Here is a 17187-nt window from a genome sequence, read left to right on the forward strand (position 1 = left end):
AAAAAAGTTGAAATTTGGCATTTGATTGGCTGTAACAGGCTCATTTAGATAGTGGTCTGTGGCAAAATTCAGTCAAAAGCCCCTAAATCCCCCCCCACAAAGTCACAACTTCACAAAAATCGGTGAGCATATGTGTCCTAACATGGTTAGGAAGCATGCAAAGTTTCGTGAGGATCGGATCATAGGTGGCGCTACAATCGTCAAAAAGGTCTCTCATTATTAGGTGTTCAGGCACGAAGTGCTGAAAACCTATTGTATTTGCTAGAAAGAAAAAAAAAATCCCCTAAAACGCATCGTGCAGCCCAAACCGTAAGGGCTGGAGCTGTGAAACTTTGTCAGATGGTAGGGCCTCGAATTGTGGAGAAGCTATCAGAGTATGACCCCGATTGGCCCATAGGTGGCGCTACAGCAACCAAAAGTACTAAATTGCTCATAACTCCAATTTTCCAATAAAAAATGACTATTATCCTGAAGTTGAAAATGAATGTGTGAACTAAACTGTAGTAAATCATATTTTAACATGTTAAATTATGATAAATCATATTGGAACATGGTTAATTATGTAATATCAAGCTGAAATGTAGTATATCATGATAAATCATGCCTGCTACATACAACTTAATGTCTTTTGATGCTTTTGTGCTTAAATGCCTTAAAGACCTGAACACCGATAAATGCTGCTTGCAGCTTTAATTATTATTATTATTCTCCCCTAAAACGCATCGTGCAGCCCAAACCGTAAGGGCTAGAGCTCTGAAACTTTGTCAGATGGTAGTACAAAAATCGAGGAGAGGTTATCAAATTATGAGCCCGATTGGCCCATAGGTGGCGCTATAACAACCAATTGCGCGAAACTGCTCATAACTCCTAGACCGTAAGTCGTACACTCAAGTGTCTTATATCATTGGAAAGGTATTCACCTGACGAAAAAAACGTATATCTCCGATTTCATTTCCGGTATGCAAATTTTTCCGCCATTTTGAATTTTGTTGAAAAACTACTTTTGCAAACTAGTCCCTGGTTTTTTACCCGATTGGAACCAAACCAGTGCAGAAATGTTCTCTGGAGTCTGAAGATCAATAATTATCAAAAAAATGTTGAAATTTCTCGTTCCGGTCGCTAGGGGAAGCAAAATAAACGTTGTGGGAGGAGCCTATTTTACTAAAATGGCTATAATTCGAGAAGTAAATGAGATATCTTCACCAAACTCGGTACACATGTGTAAGAGTTCAATTTAAGGTCACAGTAAAAAAATAGCGACGATTGAACACTAGGTGGCGCTATAATATGAAAAAAACATAAAAAGGGCTATGACCACATGACCGTTAGTCCGATTGACTTGAAAATTGGTATGCAGTGTCTTGGACCAAGGCCCCATGTATATCTATGAGGACATTGGCGTATCTAAAAAAACATGGCCGCCACCGGCCAATGAATTTTGTGCATCTATGAAACAAGGTTAACGAAGGCCGATCGGAACGAAACTCGTTGGGCATGTTTGACTCATGGCCCTAGAGGTCTGTAAGAATTTTGAAAGAAATCGGCCACTAGTTGGCGCTAACGAGTTTTATGGCTCTGTTATCACGTGGTGTTGCACACACCCCCACAATATGTATATCAATTGATAGATCTCTTCACGCTGAACAACTTTGCCTCAAGAACCATTGCTGTCAATCAAATCGTTCGTTAAATATTTACGAATATGTTAAAAACGTACTTTTGCGAACTAGTCCCTGGTTTTTTGCCGGATCGGAACCAGACCAGTCTAGGACAATTCTTTGGACACTCTAGATCAATAATTATCAAAAAAAAGTTGAACTTCGTCATTTGTTTTGCTATAACAGGGTCATTAATAAAAGGGGGCATGACAAAATGCACCCAAAAGCCTATAAATCCTAAAGGAAAAGTCAGAACTTCACAAAAATTGATGAGCACATGTGTCATAGCTTTTTCAACAAGCATGCAAAGTTTCATGGAGATCGGACTATAGGTGGCGCTATAACTGTTAAAATGTTAAAAACAATGTATTCCCTATGGTAAATTGCCATTATTGAAACTTAAACCTTAATGTCTTTTGATGCTTTTGTGCTTAAAGGCCTTAAAGGCCTAAACTGCTTGAACCCCGCTAAATGCTGCTTGCAGCTTTAATTATTATTATTATTATTATTATTATTATTATTATTCTCCCCTAAAACGCATCGTGCAGCCCAAACCGTAAGTGCTGGAGCTCTGAAACTTTGTCAGATGGTAGTACAAAAATCGAGGAGAGGTTATCAAATTATGACCCCGATTGGCCCATAGGTGGCGCTATAGCAACCAATTGCGCGAAACTGCTCATAACTCCTAGACCGTAAGTCGTACGCTCAAGTGTCTTATATCATTGGAAAGCTGGTCACCTGATGAAAAAAATGTATATCTCCGATTTCATTTCCGTCATGATAGATTTTCCGTCATTTTGAATTTTGTCGAAAAACTACTTTTGCGAACTAGTCCCTGGTTTTTTGCCCGATCGAAACCAAACCAGTGCAGGAATGTTCTCTGGAGTCTGAAAATCAATAATTATCAAAAAAATGTTGAAAAAGTCTCTTTGCGGTCGCTAGGGGGCGCAAAATAAATGTTGTGGGAGGAGCCTATTTTACTAAAATGGCTATAACTCGAGAAGTAAATGAGATATCCTCAACAAACTCGGTACACATATGTATAAGCTCAATTTGAGGTCACAGTAAAAAAATCGCCACGATGGAACACTAGGTGGCGCTATAAAACGAATAAAACTAAAAAAGGGCTCTGACCAGCTGACCGTTAGTCCGATTGACTTGAAAATTGGTATGCAGTGTCTTTGTCCAAGGCCCCATGTATGTGTATGAGGACATTGGTGTATCTCAAAAAACATGGCCGCCATCGGCCAATGAAATTTGAGCACCTATAAAACAAGGTTAACGAAGGCCGATCGGAACGAAACTCGTTGGGCATGTTTGACTCATGCCCCTAGAGATCTGTAAGAATTTTGAAAGAAATCGGCCACTAGTTGGCGCTAACGAGTTTTATGGCTCTGTTATCACGTGGTGTTGCATACACCCCCACAATATGTATATCAATTGATAGATCTCCTCATGCTGAACAACTTTGCCTCAAGAACCATTGCTGTCAATCAAATCGTTCGTTAAATATTCACGAATATGTTAAAAACGTACTTTTGCGAACTAGTCCCTGGTTTTTTGCCGGATCGGAACCAGACCAGTCTAGGACAATTCTTTGGACACTCTAGATCAATAATTATCAAAAAAAAGTTGAACTTTGTCATTTATTTTGCTATAACCGGGTCATTTATAAAAGAGGGCATGACAAAATGCACCCAAAAGCCTATAAATCCTAAAGGAAAAGTCAGAACTTCACAAAAATTGATGAGCACATGTGTCATAACTTATTCAACAAGCATGCAAAGTTTCATGGAGATCGGACTATAGGTGGCGCTATAACTGTTAAAAATGTTAAAAACAATGTATTCCCTATGGTAAATTGCCATTATTGAAACTTAAAACTTAATGTCTTTTGATGCTTTTGTGCTTAAAGGCCTTAACGGCCTAAACTGCTTGAACCCCGCTAAATGCTGCTTGCAGCTTTAATTTTTAAATGTTTTTTTTATTTCTTCTCTTTGTTTTGGTTGATTTCTCATTCATTTCCTACGGTCGGTCAGTTTTGACTGAAGACAAGTGTCTGGTCAAATCTTGCCCTCAATTTTTGTCTGTGTTCACATTCAAAATGCCATTAAAGTCACCAAGTTTCACAGCATTCTGATGAAATATGAAACACAGTGAACGAAAGCGGATATTTTACTCGTTGTAAAGCTTGAGTTTGGCAGTCACCTGCTTCCTCCAGGGAATACAGGTCTCTCCAGTACATCCTATGCTTGTAATCATCTTTCGGAGCGTATAGATATGCGTTCAAGCCCCATTTCTGCTCCCTGGGAAGATAATGACATATACGCACACACACAGGTGAGATAAATGAACTGATAACACACAATGACATCTGATAACGCTGGTTTATTCACCTTTTGAAGAGCTCTTTTCTCTGGCTCATAGTCCACGGCCGCCCATAAAACCCTGCAACACAGGTCACATGATCACAGACACGCCTCAATAAAACATCAAAGTTACAAGAAGATTACACTAAATTCTAAAGAAATGCAACAGAAATGCAGTTAACTAATTATATTATTATAAATATATTAAACTATACATGTATTATTTTTATAGTGTATTTCTTTTATATGCCCTACATTATTATACATTATGTGTATTATTATTATTAGTAGTAGTAATAGTATTCCAGTACATTTTTAAAATACATTTCGCAGAGTAAAAGCATTAAGCTTAACATTAATTATTTATATCATCAAGTTATTAGTGGCTCACCCTCGACCACTCCACTCAGGAACATCTTGTTTTTCTTGGACATGATTCCTGGTTTCAGCAGATCGATATAAGCTGATCAATCAGATATGACCGCATGCAGCTCTGTGATGGTTCTGAACTCGCTCGACGATCTCTCCGCATCTGCTGACACACACTCAGCTGTTTGGTTTGATGTTTATGTTTATAATCTCTCCGCTTCCTTATTGTACGCGTGGTCACACGTTCGCGCATGCGCGGTTCCTCAGCTGTCAAATAAACCCCGCCCACATGTGCACAGCCCCGCCCCCGCGCGCCAGCTCTGCAACTCTACAGCAGTTTAAAGGTATTCCACATAAATAAACGATATAAAAAGTTGATAAAAAAGGGAATCTAAAAATATTTAAATATTTGTTTTTAGAAATACTTGGAAATGGCTAGTTGAAGTAAAAATAAAGGTGAATTTAAATCATTTACCTGCTTTAGTTGGTGAGTGGATGTTTGTTTTCCTCATGGCGCCTCAATAACTTAACGTTATACAATGGAAAACTGACCTTTTGTTTAGAAAACGTATGTATACTAATTTCTTTTCGCAGAATGTTACAAACTAAGCATATTTTCCTGTGAATATTGTTTTAATTGGTAATTAATTTACAGGTTTTGCTGGTTCTTAATGAAGCTCTCCAGCACCTGACATCCATTTAGCGGGAAAACAGGACAAACCGTCAGTAAGTGGATATTTTATGAATTCTGTTGTTTAGTGTTATTGTTTTCTTCAATTTGCACAAATCGGGTAATGTATGACAAAATCACCTGTTCAAATCCTGGACATTTTTCTCTTCAAGACTTTTTGATGATTTTTTATGGATGTATGAAGTCAGTTCTCCTCAAACACATGTAGAGCCCAGTAATAAATAAAATAATTGTAAATAATTATGTCTAGTCTAAATAAAACTAGTCTTTTAATTTGTATTTTTTTTATCTCGTTGAACATTTTCTAGTTTGTTTCTGTATTTTAGATTAGTTGTCATGCCTGTGGTAAAACATACTTGCACAATTACCTTAACTAGTATAGGGTTATTTACGCCCTTCACTGTCATCGTTTGGCGCTCTTTTTAATGCCTTTTTTCTGTTATCATCATAATTATCATTCGAAAGCTTAACTTAAAAAAAAGTTTTGAAATTTGACATTGCTTAAAAGCTATTATTATCAGGCTCGAATTTTTTAAATATTTTGACAAAAAAAACGCATCATCGGAAAGACTCAAGGTCCCATATTTGATGGCTGTTCTGTCATAGAAGTGATATTGTGATAGAAATGTATTAATTATTAGCCAGAGAACACATTAAAAAAATTAACCCGGTGGCTATTTCTGGTATAGCACCTAAAACAAAAACTCACAGGAACCTCTAATTTTGTGAAATCAATTTCATATTTGGAACACAACTTGTTTAGACGTATGGCTTTTTTTTAGAGTAGAAAATGATTTTATAAAATATGTATTTTGTATTAAAATAATAATAATATAATGTTTAGTACATTTGTTTTAAAGTAAACTTATTTGTTTTAATTTGCTTTCACTTTAGCAATAAAGTGTCTTAAAGAAGAGACCAACTTTAGGTCTCTATTCCAAAGAATTCATGAATAACAACCATTTTAGTTTGGGTAATTTTCACATCTATGGCCAAGCGGTTAATTTCCCAGCAGTCTAGCGTTATTGTAATCTAGTGGTATTTTCATGTGGGTTGTAAAAGTTTTACATACATTGTATAAAAGTTTAGTGTAACAGAAGAGAGGTCAGACTTTATTAGTACATAAACTTTTTTTATTTAGTTATAGCTTCATCATTCCAACTGAGAAAGATGAGAAAACATTTTTGGTATCACTTAAAAAAAAAACAAAAAAAAAAAACGTCAGACTAGATATAGAAGACAAACCATTCACCATTGTCCTTCTGTAATGATGATTTCATCCTGTAATGCGTTCCATTCTTATGTACAAAATTTATAAACAACAAAACTTCAACAGAAGGTTTTAACTGTCAAGTAAGAAAGTCAGTTTAGTGAAGTGCAAATGACTCTTCTAGAAAAACAACTCGAGTAAATCTCTATAAACATCATCTGTACGGCATTGACTCCTAATGTAAGAGCGTTTATCAATTACAGATGAAGTTAAAGGGATAGTTCACCACTCTGTCCGTGATTACTCTCCCTCGTGTTGTTCATCCCCGTAAGACTTTCGTTCATCTTCCGAACACAAATGAAGATATTTGATTAAATCCGAGAGCTCACTCCTCCAGAGGCTTCTGTGTTATTGAAACCGGCCCAGAAAGTTATAAAAGATATCAAGACGAACGAAAGTCTTACGGGGTTGAACAACATGAGGGAGAGTAATTACTTTTAGTAGAGAGTAGAGTTTTTATTTTTGGGTCAACTATCCCTTTAATAGAGCTTAAGTTGTGCTAAACCCAGAATACTCCTTTAAACCAGTTTGAACAGTTACTGGAACAAGCTAGTTTCATTGCAAGTGAGTCATGATGAGAGACCAGCCAAAACCAGAACGAAAGTGTCCAAAACTGAACTGGAAACCAGCAATTAAATTGTCGATTTAAGCTGATTCAGGTAAATTGGTTCGTTTCAGTGCTCTGAAGGGACGTCGAGTCTTCGCCGCTACCTCTTCTGTCTCTGAGCCTGTTTCAGAAGCGCGTCGAAGTCGAACGACTCACATCGGCTCCTCGGCGAGCCATCGGCGTCTCGGTGAGAATCTAAAATACAAGATATCAGGAATGAAAAACTTCCATTTTTATAAGCTGCATCAGAATCCAATCACATCACAATCAATGATTTAAAGTCTCCCTGTGGTGTAAATCCAGCGTTTAATGTTGTTTATGTGTCTATATGGTGTTTTTAATACGCTTAAACCATGTGTAAGTTCATAAGTGGACTGAGTATTTCCTCCTTAAAACTGCATTGAACCAAAGACAGTCTCAAAAACACACTTTCTGACGTCACAAGCCACCTTGTAACCAATCAGACTGGAGTGGAGGCGGGGCTCATTTGCATATTCATAGAACCGCATATACTAAATGAGGCGAGGGTGTCGAGTATTAAGATATTTTAAGAAATTTTTTTTTTTAAGTAAACAACTTTGAAAATGTCATTTTGGTGGTCAAAGATGAGTCCTAATTCTGGGTTCGACTTCGGTTGTGCTTAAGACGATGTATTCCTGCTCATTACAGCTAATATGAGATTCATTCAGACCAACCTAAATCTGCATAGCTGGATTTACAGAACTGGCGTCTGCCGCCGAAGCAAAGGTCGAAGGGAAGCTCGTCTGAGCGCCTCAGTTTCCCCCCGTTCTCGATGGCAGCGTAAGCGTCGTCTCTGCTGTAATACGTGACGAAGCCGTAGTTATCTCTAAAAGGAGAACAGAAACACACTGAGAACACACACCACCAGGCAAAAGATTTAGATCTCACCAAGGCTGTGTTTATTTGAGCAAATACAGTGTAATATTCCTCCAGTGTAAATCATCTGTTCTCTGTGAATATACAGTAAAGTGTCATTTATTCCTGAATTTATCATCATTACTCCAGTCTTCAGAGTCACATGACCCTTCACAAATCACTCTAATATGAGGATCTGATGATCAACACACATTTATTATTTTTATTTCAGGATTCTTTAATGAATAGAAAGACGAAAAGAACAGCATTTATCTGAAATATAAGCTTTTATAACATTAAACACTATGGTTAAAAAGTTTGGGGTCAGTAAGAATTTTAATTTAATTATTTGGGGGAATTAAATTAAATAAATATATTTGTATTCATCAAGGACGCATTAAACTGATTAAAAAATTACAAAAAGATTCTATTTCAAATAAATGCAGTTCTTTTCAACTTTATAATCATCAAAGAATCCTGAGAAATTAAATTGTTTTCAACACTGATAATAATCATAACTGTGTGTTGATCATCAGATCCTCATATTAGAGTGATTTGTGAAGGGTCATGTGACACTGAAGACTGGAGTAATGATAAATTCAGCTTTGATCACAGGAATAAATTATATAACAAACCTTGGTGAGCAGAAGAGACTTCTTTTAAAAACATTAAAAATCGTACCGATCGCAAACCTATTGAACGGCAGTGTGAATCAGCCTCCAGAACAGAAACTGAAGCGGATCTCACCCGTGACTCCTGATGTGGATTGTGCAATCCTCGACCTTCCCGAACAGCGAGAATCGATCTTTGAGGTCGGAAGGCGACATGTTTCCGCGGATTCCTCCCACATACACAACCCTACGCTCCTCCTGAGGATCAAACACACACACACACACACACACACACATCAGCATCCTTTTTTATTGGGGAAATACCAAGTACAGATAAACTTTACAAATCAAATCCAAAGATCCCTTCTGCAGTTATTAACTATATACACATGTGACCCCAGATCACCAAACCAGTCACAGGTTTATCTGTGGAATAGCCAACAATACATTATATGGGTCAAAATTATCAGATTTCTCTTTTATGCCGAAAATCATTAGGATATTAAGTAAAGATCATGTTTTGTAAGTTTCCTACCGTAAATATATAACACATGTAGTTTTGTGCGTGAATGCAGCACAATCGCCAACATAAATGCACATGTTTCCATTATTTTGCATCTTCTGAGTCCAGATTTTCAAATAGTTGTATATCGCCCAAATATTGTCCTATCCTAACAAATCAAACATCAATGGAAAGTTTATTTATTCATAATTTATAAATCTTAATTTCAAAAAATTGACCCATGTGACTGTTTTTTGTGGTCCAGGGTCACATGCATAATCAAATAACAACCTTGATATTCCTCTACATCCGCTCCGACTTTGATGAGAGATAAGCGTGGACTTACGATGGCTTTCTGCTGGCGGAGTTTGCGAGCCTCTTCCCGAAGCCGGATCAGCTCCTTCTGTCTGCGACTGCGGAGAACCACTGATTTAGACTCGCAACACCAGAGGATCACGGTAACACTAGGGCTGGTACACCCGATGCGATACCATCACGAATCTTGGGTGCCGCTACGATATTGTATTGCGAATATCTTTTCTTTCTTTTTTTAACACTACACCATCGGGAAAAGCTACGTCACACACTTCTACAGAGAAACGCTTCATTCTAAGCTAATTAAACACATAACAGTTCATTATGTAAGATTGTCATGATATTGTTTATGATATTGCATTTCTGTCAACAGATCCTCCTGAATATTACACACTGCACCTTAGAAACGTGATCGTTAGGTGAATCCAGCCCTAGTTTTCCCACTGTTCCCACTGACCTCTTCCATGTGCAGCGAGACTCGCTCCAGTCCGGCTCCGGCGAGTGTGAACCGGATCGAGAGCCACGTAAAGATCTGGATCTGGATCTGGATCGGCGCTCGCGAGGAGGAGATGAGGAGCGTGAACTGGAGCGCGAGGAGGAACTGCTTCCAGAATGCCTGGACCTGTACCTGATTAAACATCATCAGCAAAACGCAAACTTAAACACGTAAATAATGCTCTTTATTGTTACATTGACATAAAAAAAAAAACAATTATCTTCTAATGTTCGTGTCTATATATGAAGAGTTCAGATCTGAGTGCCATTTGAAATTTTCCTCTAGAATGATCATTTTTATCAAGCTTGTATATTTAAGTTCAGTGATTTCACTTAAATGGCAATGATAATTACCTATTAATTGTTATTTAAGTGAAATCACTGAACTTAAATATACAAGTTTGATAAAAATCATCATTAAAGAAGAAAATTTCAAATGGCATTTAGAGGCTTTTGCATCTGAACTCTTCATATGCATACAGGTATAAATATATATTTGCTGGTAAATAATGCTGTGTTATGTTAAATGGATCCATGTCAATTTTAAATATAAATCTTGTTAAAGTCCCTCTGTGGTGGAAATACAGCTTTTTTTTCTTCTTGTGATCGTCAACGAGTGGAGCTGCCGTGAGTGAGTGGAGGCGGGGCTCATTTGCATATTCATAGAACCACATATACTTAATGAGACAAGGGTGTCGAGTTACATTCAAGATATTCTAAAGCATAAAGACGTGTTTGCATTTAAATATGTAATTTTGGTGTCAAAGGTGAGTTTTAATGGAAAAATGATAGACTAGAGGGTAATTATTTTAACAACGTTTTATTGTATTTTAGTAGCAACAGCTTCATTACCTTTTTTTGGGCGGTGAACGAGACCTGGAAGGAGATGACGATGAAGAACAAGAAGAGCACGATGACCTTGACCTGGAGCGTCGATATCCTCCATCATAACCCCGCCTCTTCCTCCTCCCACGGTCCAATGGGCTCGAAGGGGGGGCGGAGAAGCGCAAGCCCTGCCCCCTCAGAGACTCCGCCTCCTCAAGCGTGTCTGTCCTGCAGGGCGAGCTGTCAGGTGACAACAACACCCTGTAATCGCAAGGGCTCGAAACCGAGTCGAACGGCGTCTTGCTTCCCAGAATCCCACAGTAATCGTGATCCAGGAAAAGTTGAGCGGGATTCGACGCAGGAGTAAAGGTGGGAAGTTTTGAATGAGTTTTGCTGGGCGGCAATGGGCGAGGTTCAATAATCTGAATGGTTTTGCTGGACTTCGTGGCTTTGACCGGCACCAGGGGCTTCCAGGTCTGATGCGGAGGAGTGGCGGGCGGAGTTAGTCCTGGAGAGAAACAAATAATCATGAAACTACAGTCAAAACACCCACTGCTCTCATTGGACAACTCCCTCATTAGCATATTCATGATGTCTCATCTATACGATGTCTCTTTATAACTTTATGCAGCCGTTATGTCAGACACAAGTTGCACTTTACTGTGTTTTGAACAAATCGGCAGATACCGATATATCGTGCATCCCTAATATATGAATGAACAAAATAAAAATTATGAAATATGCTGGTGGTCAGATCACTAACTCTGATGTGACCTCTGACCTGCAGTGCTACTGAGATCCATCGCCTGGCCATCCTGATGCTCATCCCGGGAAACGTCTGGAAGATTCGGCCCTTCAGAAGCTGCAGAGAAACAACAGTTTGACTCACATTTACGGTAGGAGCGACAAATATTCACTTGTTAGTTGCTATAATAATTTCCAGTTGTGTTTCCAGAGATTTAAACCCTGAACATACAAACATTATTCATTCCAGCTGTTCGACAAAAGCTATTGAGCCATTATATTAAAGGACTTCAATCACAACTTTAACGATTGTGCTTTAACGATTAATAACACGAACAGAGTCTGACTGCATTAAATATGTGACAATATTGTCTTAAAGTTTAATAACAAAACACGCATTTATCATTTACCTTGAGTCTCAAACTGCTCCAAAAGGCTGGTCAGATCAGTGGCTTCAATTCCTGCAAAATAAACACAACATGAGATGCTTTGAAAATGTTATTTCAGTATCACTGATAAAATATTATAGTTTTTATAAACATTTTGAATTTGTTTTTGATTTTATATTTTTCAATTTTTTTTGTCTATTTAATTTATAGTTTCTATTATAGTTTTTCTACATTTAATTTTTTTTTTAAATATTTTCTATTGTCATTTTAGTTTAAAGTTTCTATTATAGTTTTAGTAAATTAATGTTATGTTTTTATATTTTAGTTATAGCATTTATATGTTTGTCATTTCTATTAGTTTGTTGTTTTTTCTATTTAGTTTTCATTGTTCATTTAGGTTCTAGTTTCTCTTAGTTTTTATAAATATTTTAAATGTTTTGTTTTTAAATTCAGTTTTCATTTTATTTATAGTCGTTTTTGTTCTGTGTTTGTCATTTTAATTAATTGTTTTTGTCTACTTAGTTTCTATTTTTATTATTCTATACATATTTTATAAATTTTTGTTTTCATATTCTCCAATTTCATTGTAGTAATTTGTTGTTCTTGCAAATGCCAATTCAAATTCTATTATAATTCTTATAAAAATTAAATAAATGTGATATTTTCGGTTTTAATTTCAAAATTCAGTTTTAGTAACATTTGTAATAGTTTTATAATTTTATTAGATTTTAAATTTGTCCATTTAGTTTTCCTAAATTTTTACATCAAGTATAACTAAATGAAAATGACAAATGAAATAAAATATGTTGTATAGTTAACATTTGTTCCAAGTAACAAAAAAGTTTTATTTTTATAAATGGTTTTACTTTTAATTAATGATAATTACCCTGCTTTGAAAGCATTTTAATAGTTTAAAAGTCCGTTCTGGCGGGTCAGCTCACCGATTTCTCCACACGGGGTCTGGTTCTGCTGTCCTTCGGGGTTCTCTGCGACGCTCGTGGGCGTCGGTACCGAGTCTGATGGTTCTGATCCGGTTCTCGTTGGTGAATCTGTGGCTTTGATGATCACAGGCACGACCTCGGCGGGTCGAACCTCTTCACTGGAAACGCAGACGTCAGCTTGGGAGTGTGTTAGCGCCGGCTGCGTGTTTATCCCCGATGACAGCGTGGCCTTCAGGCGCACTAGAACCGGGTTTGGAGGATCAGTGCAAAGATTTTCGGGCCTTCTGAGCTTTACACGTGACGAACGCGTGGCTTCTCGTGGCTGGGATGCAGATATCTTCACCTCAACAGTTGGAGCTTTATCTATCGCACCACAACACGCGTTTACATTCAACTTCGGGCCCACCTTAATCAAATCCGGCAGAATAGCCGGAAGCTCCCTGGGAAAGTCTGGAAGCGAAGGCCATTTCGTCCGATAGTCCTTTCGTGTCTCTTCACGAGGTTGTTTGTTCTGTCTGAGGAGACGGTACTGTTGAAGACTGAGTGCTTTGGGCTTCTGAGGGGAAGTGATGTCACTTTTAGAGGATGTGGATTCCGAGTCGGAGTCGGATTCATCGTCCGGAGGAATCTCGTGAACGAGGGTTAAATTGACTGCAAATGTCACCGTCTTCCTGTTTTTTTCCCCGGTTTTGAGTAAAGCGCTTCTTCGCTGAGGAGCCGGCGTCAAAACACGTTTGTCTAACGACGAGATATTTCCGTCATCTCCACACACATCTTCATCCTTTTCGGATTTGGGGATCCGAGATGAGCCGCTTTCTGCTTTCGGATCTTGTCCTTGTCCTGATTGGTTCCCTTCTGGTTCCTCGTAACCTTCAACATCTACAAACTCCTCCTCTTCCTCTTCCTCCACAGACACGTGGACCTCTTTCTCCGGATCGGTCCTGATGCAGTACGGATGCATGTGTCTCACTAAATCTGCGAGGAATTCCCGCTCGTCTTGTGGGAATATGGTGTCGGATTCGATGCGAAAGCTTCTCGCGCTCCTCTTGCTCTCTCTCGGATTCTTCTCATCGTCGGCTCGCTGTGAGATCTTACTCTGGGTTTCCGAATGGCGACGGGGTCTCAACTGTCTGTCGGATATCACCACCTCCTGTTGGAGAAAACCACACAAAACACTGGCATAACACTAGAGGTCCTCTTCGGCTTAGGGATTTGAAATGGTGTAAAAGCAACACAGAGATGGGATTTTTATTATTCAAAATGGGAGTTATGTATTATGGGGATGCGCCGATATACAAATTTTGCCCGATACCGATAACCACTTATATTTAAAGGCAGATAAACTATATTTTGGCCGATAAATCCAAATTTGTATGTAGTTTTTGAGAGCCTGATTACAAAAACAAGCCATTTTATAATCCTCCTTTTAATGCTATATAGCCGATATGATATACAGTGAACTGTATTTTCCTTTTTTTAAATGATTCAAATTATATATTTCAAGCAATTCATAACCATCATGTTGAACAGTGCGCATTTGAAGCGTCTCAGCTGAAGGAAATTATACATTATTTATCAGCTTTAATATATCGGCCAAATTTAATTATCGGGCCGATAACGATTACGTTGATACCGATGTGCTGAACAGATAAATTGTCATATGTAGGTCTTTAACAGAGTTCACTGTAAAGCATTATCTATTGTGAAGATCATTTCATTATGGTTGTTGTGCTGGAGTTTATTTTCAAGAAAGTACCGTGTCTATTAATGGAGAAAGCTACAGCAAAGCAAGCTTGAGATCCTTTACATCTAAATGCAGATTTGTTTTTAACCTCTAGAGGGCCAAAAGATACATAGTGTACCTTTAAAGTCCCCCTGTGGTGTAAATCCAGCGTTTAATGTTGTTTATGGGTCTATGTGGTGTTTTTAATCCGCTTTAACACACACCATGTGCAAGTTCATAAGTCGACAGTATTTCCTCTTTAAAACTGCAGTGAACCAAAGACAAAAACACGCTTTGAAATCGCTGGTGTTTCTGACGTCACAAACCACCTTGTAACCAATCAGATCAACGTGTGATCGTCAACCAGTGGATCTCTGAGTGAGTGAGTGGAGGTGGGGCTCATTTGCATATTCATAGAACTGTGCATACTAAATGAGGCGAGTTACATTCGAGTTTAAATATGTCATTTTGGTGATCAAAGATGAGTTTTAAGGAATAATATTATTGACTACAGAGGGACTTTACGTAATTTAATTTGACTAATTCGCATAACAGATTGAAAAAACCCATTGGCTAATTATTCAGATATCAAAGTAATTTTTAAACTTTTGTTATCAGCAAAAATCCAGTATCGGTTGTCCTTTAAATAGAGTTGTTGACTGAACAGAAGTTGTAGCCGTTTGATTTACACACATATAGTTTCTCTTCTTCATCATTTCATCAGTGACGCTGTGGCGACGGGAACTGCGCGTGAATCCGGTCAGGAACGGGATAAAACAAAGGAAACTTACTTTTCCTGACTTTGACGCTGGTGATTGTGAGGTTTTGGGGCCTTGAAGGTCTGGATCTGAATGCAGAAGATCTCTGAGCTGTGAGGGGGAAAGTGTGACACAAGCACCCATTAACATTACAATACAATACAATACAATTTACATTATTGAGAACTTGAGACACAGGTGACTACTAACTGTGTAGTTTGAATCCTTCCGAGCTGAAAAAATGTCTGCGTCTGGAAGCACGTCAAACGGTGATAACGTCTCGACGTCTACGCTGTCCAAAATCTCGCTCAGCGCTGACAGAAGCGACGCCTCACTTTCCACACTTTCAGTCGCGATCTTTTCCTGAAAGATGGATAAAATCGAAGGATCCAGGCCTCCATGGAGACTGAGAGCATCTGAGATCTTTCCCACATCCAGATCAAAGACGGGAACGTCATGTTTTCCAAATTCAAACTGTGGATAAAGAACAAAACAATGCTGGGTTAGATTAGGAGGATTCAAACCCGAGCCACAAACTCCGGGCTCTATAATCCTGTAAAGACAAAGCTGGAAACACTTGTCTGTGAACTTTCCTGTAATCACATTATTTGTGTAAAAGAAAGTCCCATTAGTTCAAATCACACGTGGTATTACTAAGATTATTGTGACTTAGCTTAAGTGTTTGCCCTGTAGCTAAATAATTACCCTAATAAATGTTTGAATAAATGATAAATGATGAAAGATAAATAAAATGGAAATTTTTCTTTAGTTAATAACTCGCAATTCTGAGTTAATATATTGCAAATCTAATTTAATATCTCGCAATTCTAATACCTCAAAAATTGAGTTAATAACTCGCAATTCTTAGTTAATATCTCACAATTCTGATATCTCAAAAAGTCTGAGTTAAATTAAAAATAAAAATATGTACTACAATAAAGCTGTAGTGAAACTTTTTACAATTTTACAGTAAAAAAAGACATAATTAATGCTACCATTATATATTTTACAATATTTTATTTGTTGAACCTAAAATAAATAGCCTAAACAAACAATTACCAGAAAAGAAATAAAACCTGTATATGATCATAATTGTTTTAGTGAAGCAGATTTACAGAAGTTTAAAGGCCATGAGTAAAGAACAAACTCGGTGAAACAACATTTAAAACTGTTGATTTTGATTTAGATTGTTCATTGATTCAAATTGAATCTTGACTCAGATAGACAGGTGTGTGTGTGTGTGTGTGTGTGTGTGTGACACGTCATAGTTATTTGACCTGGACACTCAGATAAGAAACACAAGCTTTAAAGAGAAGTTTTACCTAATAATCCATTCATTCAAAGATGATTGTGAGCAGAATAAGATCGTGCAGAAGTAAAATATTCTTTTTTTTTCATTCATTTAATGGCCTTTCATACTGATTGAGTAGAATCTGTCAAACCCTCAGTGATTTCCCCACCTTTATGGGCTTAAAAGAAATACATTTGATTTTAGACAGTTTATTTATATTTTGAACATCGTGTTTCAGCCTTAATGCATATATATATATATACTGGTGTATCACGATTTAAACAGCTGAAACCAGAATTTGTAGTTCAAAAACTTTATTCAGACATTTGCCTAACTAATTAAAGCGCATTTGAGCTGTTAATATGGTTTCAATAGCGCATTTCTCGAGATTTATAACTTCACATCCGCCTCGAACACGCGCTCTCGTCCACGTGTCCACATGCTGAGCGACTTTTCTACACATGCTCGTCATCACAACACCTTTATACAAACAATTAACATATACACAACAGAATCGCAAATGAGACCTGAGCGTCCTGGTGCGCGTGTGCTGATATGTTGTCCGTAAAATCACACGTTAAATCCTTCAATTTTACGCCATGCGGCGCCGCCATTTTGATTCGTAGAGGAGAGTTGCACACGAGGCGCCGGGTGAGTCACGTGACGCGGAGTTCCCGGGAAAATGACAGCTCGAACTTTCAACCCCAACGGTCTTTGCTGTAGTTACTAGGCAACACCTCGCATTAGCTTACT

At 37.8% G+C, this 17187-nt stretch overlaps 2 protein-coding genes and 1 long non-coding RNA gene across 6 annotated transcripts in view; 1 reads left to right on the forward strand and 2 right to left on the reverse strand.

Annotated features, from left to right (window-relative positions):
* Positions 1-4627, reverse strand: part of ogal (O-GlcNAcase like) — a 30606-nt gene extending 25979 nt beyond the window's left edge. Inside the window, exons 1-3 of the mRNA XM_039690004.2 lie at positions 4419-4627; positions 4055-4106; positions 3867-3964 (exon numbers count right to left, since the gene is read on the reverse strand). Coding sequence (XP_039545938.2) covers positions 3867-3964; positions 4055-4106; positions 4419-4461 — 193 coding nt within the window. The 5' untranslated portion in view covers positions 4462-4627. The remainder of the gene's footprint in view (positions 1-3866; positions 3965-4054; positions 4107-4418) is intronic.
* LOC120491978 (uncharacterized) overlaps positions 1-17187 on the forward strand; it is a 38993-nt gene that overhangs the window by 20754 nt on the left and 1052 nt on the right. The window contains exons 3-6 of one of the 4 annotated variants that reach the window (XR_016148634.1): positions 5052-5122; positions 9219-9411; positions 9642-9934; positions 10598-11484. This is a non-coding gene — a long non-coding RNA (uncharacterized LOC120491978). Of the gene's footprint in view, positions 1-4647; positions 4741-4816; positions 4965-5051; positions 5123-9218; positions 9935-10597; positions 11485-17187 lie in introns of those variants that run through there. The other 3 variants (XR_016148632.1, XR_016148633.1, XR_016148631.1) reach the window with 3 other exon arrangements.
* On the reverse strand, positions 6197-17097 carry LOC120491970 (uncharacterized). The gene is made up of 12 exons (XM_039690001.2): positions 16962-17097; positions 15354-15617; positions 15177-15254; positions 12663-13812; positions 11743-11793; positions 11370-11450; positions 10616-11096; positions 9726-9896; positions 9300-9366; positions 8588-8709; positions 7660-7811; positions 6197-7159 (listed from the first exon to the last, which is right to left on the reverse strand). Exons 1-12 carry the CDS (start codon positions 17046-17048, stop codon positions 7065-7067), a joined length of 2799 nt encoding a protein of 932 aa, XP_039545935.2. The 5' UTR covers positions 17049-17097; the 3' UTR covers positions 6197-7064.

This window comes from Pimephales promelas, chromosome 21, assembly GCF_988280905.1.
Source record: "Pimephales promelas chromosome 21, fPimPro1.hap1.1, whole genome shotgun sequence".
NCBI classification, from domain to species: domain Eukaryota; kingdom Metazoa; phylum Chordata; class Actinopteri; order Cypriniformes; family Leuciscidae; genus Pimephales; species Pimephales promelas.

What these genes read in the sequence shown, in the direction of transcription:
- LOC120491970 (XM_039690001.2), bottom strand. Translation starts at nt 17,048, where the DNA reads ATGGCGGCGCCGCATGGCGTAAAATTGAAGGATTTAACGTGTGATTTT. An exon ending in ACGCGCACCAGGACGCTCAG is followed by an intron (nt 15,618 to 16,961) that starts GTCTCATTTGCG and finishes CTTTATCCACAG; the next exon opens with TTTGAATTTGGAAAACATGA. An exon ending in GGAAGGATTCAAACTACACA is followed by an intron (nt 15,255 to 15,353) that starts GTTAGTAGTCAC and finishes TCCCCCTCACAG; the next exon opens with CTCAGAGATCTTCTGCATTC.